Below are 7434 nucleotides of genomic sequence, written 5' to 3'. Positions count from 1 at the left end.
AACTTTGCCGAACGGTCTTTTTCTAAATACGCGCCTGGGGGCGGCCTTGGGGGCCGACGGCTGGGGACCGACTCGCCCCCAGGGCTATTTTTTGCGCCGTCTCACCCCCAGGCGGCGCTTTTAGACGCCCCCTGGGGGGGCCAACGGCTGGAGATGCCCTAACATACATACAGGTTCACCATTCATCACTAAAGTACTTGTGCACTCTTAATTCTGGTTTTGATATAGCTCGCCATTCCCTTGGATGAATCCTAAATAGACTGTTAAATTTCTGTTCTAAGTTGTTCATTTGATTTGGGTCCTGCTCCTTAGTTGTTGAGGTTGAGCACGGCAACTTTTTTTTGTTTGTAATAGTAATAAGGATAAAGGTGGTTTTCCTGTCACTGCTTTGTTGATTGAACGTGCAATTAGAGCCAATGACGAACAAGAGGCATATAGGCAATTGTTTGGGTGCGAATTGGGAACTTTACCTTTTACATATCTAGATATACCAATCCACCATTGTAAGCTTACAAACAAAGAATGAAAGTGCATCGAGGACCGCTTTGAAAAGAAACTGAGTTGCTGGAAGGGCAAGCTCATGTCATACGGAGGCCGATTAATTCTGATAAACTCGATTCTCACGAGTATGCCTATGTTTCTTTTGTCGTTCTTCGAAGTCCCAGTTGGAGTTAGGAAAAGACTGGACTTCTATCGATCACGGTTCTTCTGGCAGAGCGATGAACTAAAAAGAAAATACAGACTCGCCAAATGGGATATCATCTGTCGACCGAAAGACCAAGGGGGTCTTGGTATTGAGAATCTTGAGGTCAAGAACAGATGTCTTCTTAGCAAGTGGCTGTGGAAGTTATCGGTAGAGACTGATGCCACTTGGACGCAGATCCTCCGTAGCAAGTATCTTCACTCCAAAACTTTGTCCCAGGTGACAGCAAGGCCGACTGACTCACCTTTTTGGAAAGGGCTTATGAAAGTCAAATTAACCTTGTTTAATAGGACAAAGTTTATTAATGGCAACGGTGCTAGCACGCGATTCTGGGAGGATACTTGGCTCGGAGAGACCCCCCTTGCCATTCAATACCCGTCTCTGTATCGTATTGTTCAACGACGTGAGGCGTTCGTTGCAACGGTACTTCAATCCAGTCCCCTTAATATTCAGTTCAGAAGGACAATAGTTGGCAATCGTTGGGAAGAATGGCTTCATCTAGTAAGTAGACTGATGGAGGTTCAGCTATCTCAACAGCTCGATAAATTACGCTGGAATCTTACTAGGTCTGGAGAGTTTACTGTTAAATCAATGTATCTTGATGTTATCAATTCAAGCTCGATTCCTAGTTCAAAACATGTTTGGGCTGTCAAAGTTCCTTTGAAAATCAAAGTGTTTATGTGGGTTGTCCATAAACAAGTAATATTAACCAAGGACAATTTGGCAAAGCGTAATTGAAAAGGACCTACTAGGTGTAGTTTCTGTGATCGGGATGAAACTATCAAACACCTTTTTCTTGATTGCCAGTTAGCCAAAGTTCTATCGTGGACAGTCCATATTGCATTTAATATTACTCCACCGAGTTCTGTCAACACGTTATTTGGAACGTGGCTTAACGGGATAGAGCCCGAAACAGCGAGACACATTCGCGTAGGAGTTTGTGCTTTATTGTGGGCAGTCTGGAACTGCAGAAATGATTTGTTTTTTAACAAAACAAAAAATATTCATTTTTTGCAGGTTATTTTCCGAGTCACTGCGTTGATCCGTATGTGGTCGCTACTCACTCCGACGGAGGCCAGGGAGCATTTGGTTACTGGATCTATCCGCTGGGAGATGGTAGCACGGGATCTTCAACCGGTTTGGATGGCGGTCATGTAATAGGATGGGCAATTAGTTTACCTATCTCTCTTATGTCAGCGGGTTGTGGCTTTTTGTGGCTAGTTTGTTTTTGGTTCTTTTGGCTCTTTGTGAGCTCTTCTTTATTTTCAATTGAGACTTTAAGACCTTGTTAAACCTATTTTTTTAATAAGTTGGCCGTATGCATCGTTCTGATGCAGAGGGCGGGGAGTCCCCTCTTTTCAAAAAAATGCTGAATTTAGTACACTAAATAATACTGGTTCTCAATACATGTGTCATTAATTTTGGTTCCGATAGAGCTCGCCATTCCCTTACATGAATCCTAACTAGATTGTCAAATTTGTGTTCTAGGTTGCCCAACTTTGATTTTCGGTCCTGCTCTTTACTAGAAGTTGAGGACGACCCTTTTATTATATACTCAAAAGGATAATGGTGGTTTTCCTGTCATTGCTTTGTTTGTTGAAGGTTTAGTTTTTGCTGAATGTACTTCTTCCGTCCCAAAATATAAGATCATTTTTGACACTAAATATAAGATCATTTAGAGATGGGATTCCATTACAACCTTCACCTCAAATCTTAGGAAAAGTTGTTGGATAGCCTTATTTATCAGCGGGCCATGCTGAGAACTGCATGAGATGTTGTGTTGTGTTGGACGCGACACTGTAGGCGTTGGAACTGAAAATTGGCCATCACATTTTGATCTCATGATTTTTTTTTTCCAAAAAAGTGTTAAGATGATAACCACGCTGTAGCAGTGTGGTTGTATGGTGGCCGGAGATCGACGTATCTGTCGTCGCGGGTGCAGTCTTCTGTAGGCGTATTTGCTGATCCATCTGATTGCTAGGCGTCGCGACTAATTTAACTGACGTCAGATCCACAAGGTGAGCCTTCTTGTGTCGTTCCAAACGCATCGATTCAGCAAACTTATTCGTGCTGAACTTTGACTTAGACATGGAATGCCACCTACACATACTATTTGATACAGTTGCACTCCAAGTGCAAGAAATACCCAGAGAAATTCAGACAGCTATTGCGTAGTATGACGCGTTGTCGACGTCGGCCGCTTAATTGAAAATTGACATGTGTTTGTGATATGTTTGCAGATTAGGTTAATTTCACGACAACTAAAGAAAAGAGCAAAGCCAGCTTAATTGAAAATTGACATGTGTTTGTGATATGTCTGCAGATCAGGTTAGCTTCGCGACAACTAAAGAAAAGAGTAAATCCGTCTGAATTTTGATCCAGCGACGCACCACGGCTTGATCCAACGGGTGGTGCGCGACCAATTTAGTGCTAGATCGGTCAGCCAAATTGGAGTAGCCGCCTATTTTTAGCCCCTTAAACACCCCCTCAACCCTCAACTCCTCAATTTTGAAGAGTTAGATAAAAACGGTTCCTATCCGAACTTCTAAAACCTACATCCCTAAAAAAAAGATCTTCGCCAATTTTCTAAATTTTGATTTACATACTCCATTTCAACAACATATTTGCAAACATATTAAATCCAAACTTAATAATTAAGGTTCACACAATTCATAAAGATTACGGATTCAAAGTTTACAAGTTTAATTATTCAAATTCAAACTTACGACAGGGTCCAAATGAAGTAGATAAAGAGCATGATAGAATCACAACAATCAACTGCTATGAAGTGCCCACAAGTGCTCAACAAGATCATCTTAGAGCTGGGTATGAACTTCACGGTTGACGCAACATGCCATTATTTGCAATAGGACATGTGGGTTCCAATACTTGGCATGGGCATGAACAATGTCAAAGAGCTTTTGAAGCAAACCAAAAGCTGTCTCAACATTCTTTCTTCTCTACTCTTGTTGCATTTGCAAAGTGGGATCTCTGGTTTCCTTGAGGACGTGGGATTGTCTTCACAAAATATGGGCCATCGAGGATAGATGCCATCTACAAGGTAGTGACAAATATGGATCATGCTCCTCACACAAGTTTTGCAATGGTCGGGGAGATACTTCGGTGCATCCGAAAATGTTGCGGAAAATACTTCTCCGGATAGGTTGCATTGGGTCCGAAATAATCCTTCATAATCTTCTCATGGGCCTCTTCTCTGCCCCGATTGATGTACAAGCGGCCAAACTGTGATCCTAGTCTTGGTCGCCTAATGTCCTAGTTGACGATCACGATATTGTCCATTTCAAAACCATCATCATCTTCTACCTCGTCCTCGGACGAAGAGTCGTCGAAGAACATCTCTCTTAACCTCTTCATCTACACTACCCAATATTTTATATTGAATTTCACCGCAAAAAACACAATGGAAAAGCCAAAAATCTTACCTATGTAATTCGTCGAACACTTTATGGCTAGAGGAGGTGAGAGCCTCGATCCGCCGGCGGCATTGAGTTGACGTCGAGGCTACGGGTCAACGGTAGGGCTGGGACACGGCATGCGGCCTCCCGAAGAGGAAGATTCTCCTAAGACCGTGTTTGTCGGTCGCCGACCAAGCTCGCCACAACCGAACTGTGATCTTCAGAATTTTACCGGTGTGGCCGCGATTCCGTGGCCGTCTAGCGCCTCCGCGGGTGCTCTCTGACATCTTTGATTGTCTGTCGACTTTGTTTTGGACGAAACTAAGCTCGATGCTTTTTCATCCACGAGAGCTAGGCGATGACAGCAGTGATATGGGTCCATTCAACAAGTGAATTGAAGTGGGACGGAGAGAGAGGTCATTGCACGGGGGGGGGGGGGGGGGGGGGGGGGGAGGCGGATCCCGAGAATTTGCCGCGGCCTATCAAATTTGAGAGCCGAATGACGCATCTCCTACAATTTTTAAGCAGCTAAACCAAATAAGGGTTTGGCTATGTCCAGCGTAACTCCTCGGCTAGAGTTGCCCTTAGCGTTGATGGCTTCATTCTTCGAGCTGCCCTTAATTCTTGCTCGAGCCGGTGTATATTGTATGGCTTTTGGTGCCGCACCAGTCCTTTTTTTGTTCTTGCTACCGGATACACCATTTGTATTTTCACTCCTCTATCAACGAAAATTAGTACCCTGCTGCTTTTTAGTCAAAAACAAGTGCTGTTAATTCATCTAGCAAAGATCAATGTCAGTATGGAGTATCTTGGGAATTGCTTCGAAGACTAACAGGTGCAAGAAGGTAATAATTCAGAATATACTAGTACCAACACATACAAAAACCGCTATGTACATTCCCCTGATGCAGATATCGTTTACACTACTGTGCATGTATGTATAAAAAAACCCAGGGGAGTTTCTTTTTTCCTCGGAAACAAGGCGAGAGGTCTGAGAAACTACCATGATCCATTGGGCCGTTTTTACATGGCCACCTGCTGATGGTACTAATCCACGAGCCCGTTATGACGGAGTACACACTCTCACCGGGTTAGTTACTCACGTTCCCAAATCAGCCGCCGCCCCATTCCCCATCCCGAGCCCTAGCCCCGGCGAGCAGCGGCGGCCGGCGTCGCAACCGTCGAGTCGACTGCCTCGAGGCACGGATCCGCGGGCCGGGCAGGAGGCGATGCCGCCAGGAGGAGGAGGAGAAGAAGGAGACGAGCATGGCAGCAGCACGGTGCAGAGCCACCCACCGGCGACCGTCCACCGCGAGGAGGACACGCCGCAGCTCCCCACCATTTCTGCAGTAGCTTCCAAGGTTTGCTCCAAGTCCCTCTTCTTTTTTTACAAGGCCTTCCAATCTTCTAGTGTGCCCCCATCTTCGATCCAAGAAAGGAAAGGAATCGGGAACCTGAACGAACCGTTTGTATCATTGACAGGAGAAGAAGCAGAAGCTGGAGCAGCAGCCCGTGCCGAGCCTCCCCGAGGGCGCCCTCGTCGAGATCCTTTCGCGAGTGCCCTACAGGTCCCTCTGCCGCTTCAAGTGCGTGTCCAAGCCGTGGCTCGTCCTCTGCTCCGCCCGGGACATCCTCAAGAGGTCGCCACAGACCCTCTCCGGCTTCTTCTACAAGAACGCCGGTGTCCTCAAATTCCGCAATTTGTCCGGGAGAGGTCTGCCTCTGGTCGACCCTTCTCTCCCTTTCTTGCGGCAGAGGTACGAAAACGTTCATGTCGAACAATTGTGCGAAGGTCTTCTCCTTTGCAGCTGCTGGAATTCGTGTTCTGCGTGTGAAAATGATTATGTTGTGTGCAATCCCGCGACTCAAGAGTGGACTGTGCTGCCTCCTGTAGTATTTCCGGCTCAAGAGTGCAGCCACCCATGGAAGAAAGGCATACCAATGACTTACTTAGGTTTCGAAGCCGCTGTCCCAACCCGCTTTATGGTGTTTGCAACCCCTTACAATGCTGACCACCTTCCTGGACAAATGGCGATCTACTCATCAAAAACTGGACAGTGGACTTACGTGCAGACTAAGTGGTCCTCCGTAACTCATGTGGATTGTAGTAGACGCACACATGTCTTCTTGAATGGCACCATGCATTTGGCCACCCTTTGTAATTCAATAATACCCACAGTTGACGTGGAGGGGAAAGTTTGGAAGGAGATTCAAATGCCAGTTGACTGGACGAGCTGTAATATTGTTTTGACTGGGCAATCTCAAGGGCGTTTGTATGCGTGGCAGGTGGATTATTGTGATGATAGTGAACTCGATATTTGGGTTCTTGAGGACTATGGTACTGGAAAGTGGACCCTAAAGCATACTGTTAATGTTTCAGAGCTGTTCGGAAGGCATTGTCGCAAAGATGGTGATTTTTATCAGATGTTTGCAATTCATCCAGATTGTAATGTCATTTTCCTTACCAACCAGAAGAAGAAGACAGTGTCATACGATATGGATAATCAGAAAGTACATGTTATCTGCGATGAGTTCATGATTGGGCTACCTTATACTCCCTGTTTTGCGGAACTGCCATCAGCTGGTCACTGAGACTCAGTGCAGCATCTGGAACTCAACAGGGCACAATACCTTTGTAAAAATTAGTGGTTGGTACGGGCCTACTTTCTAGTTTCGTGGCATTGCTTAGATATGCTCCAATTCCTCTGTCTACCAGTTTCGTATTCTTCTCTGCTGGTGTTCTGGTGCATGCCTTTTGTGGCTTGAACAATGTTTGTTAGCCAAGACTTTGTAAGGGTAAGGGCCTTGCATAGTTGTATGAATGCACCTAACCATTTAATCTATTTGCTGTCATTTAGTACTAATTATTTTGGCCCCCTTTTTAGCTTTCGATGTGTGGTAATATAAGATATTGGAGTGCATTATGTTTGAGATCGTTTGTATTTTCATCTTCTTATTCCCATTTATTTATGCAAATAAATATCTTTAGTGTACAGCTTGTTATTCATCGATGGTAGTTCTGTTGTTATGAGTTTCTAAGAATTGATTCCGTTTCAAAGAAAGAAAGAAAGAATTGAAAGGATTGTCTGTGGATTATCTCTTCTATATTGTATCATATAAGGTAAAGAAATATTAGTTTCTTTTGTGATCCTACATGGCCTTCTATTGATGGTGTCAGGAATTATGCAGCTATATGAACTTAGAAAATATATTGTTCTTTTATCTTTCTTTTTTTTTGCTCGAGGGAAGGGGCATTTTAGGGGAAGAGAACAACATGATTCACTCAGTGATATATGTATGTTTGCGGCAAGACTA

General features: G+C 44.6%; 1 protein-coding gene across 1 annotated transcript; it reads left to right on the top strand.

The window, feature by feature from the left end:
• Positions 1-5195: 5195 nt before the first annotated feature.
• On the top strand, positions 5196-6937 carry LOC123181971 (F-box protein At5g07610). The gene is made up of 2 exons (XM_044594400.1): positions 5196-5480; positions 5605-6937. The coding sequence occupies exons 1-2, from the start codon at positions 5349-5351 to the stop codon at positions 6709-6711; spliced, it is 1239 nt and encodes a 412-aa protein (XP_044450335.1). The 5' UTR covers positions 5196-5348; the 3' UTR covers positions 6712-6937.
• The last annotated feature ends 497 nt before the right edge of the window (positions 6938-7434 follow it).

This window comes from Triticum aestivum, chromosome 1A (genome assembly GCF_018294505.1).
Source record: "Triticum aestivum cultivar Chinese Spring chromosome 1A, IWGSC CS RefSeq v2.1, whole genome shotgun sequence".
Classification (NCBI taxonomy): domain Eukaryota; kingdom Viridiplantae; phylum Streptophyta; class Magnoliopsida; order Poales; family Poaceae; genus Triticum; species Triticum aestivum.
The sequence above is the reverse complement of the archived record's forward strand: the minus strand, read 5'-3'. Positions and strand labels throughout refer to the sequence as shown.

Excerpts from the sequence above, each read along its gene's own strand:
- LOC123181971 (XM_044594400.1), top strand. The coding sequence starts at position 5,349 with ATGCCGCCAGGAGGAGGAGGAGAAGAAGGAGACGAGCATGGCAGCAGC. Across the intron at positions 5,481-5,604 it reads TTTCTGCAGTAGCTTCCAAG|AAGAAGCAGAAGCTGGAGCA; the intron begins GTTTGCTCCAAG and ends CATTGACAGGAG.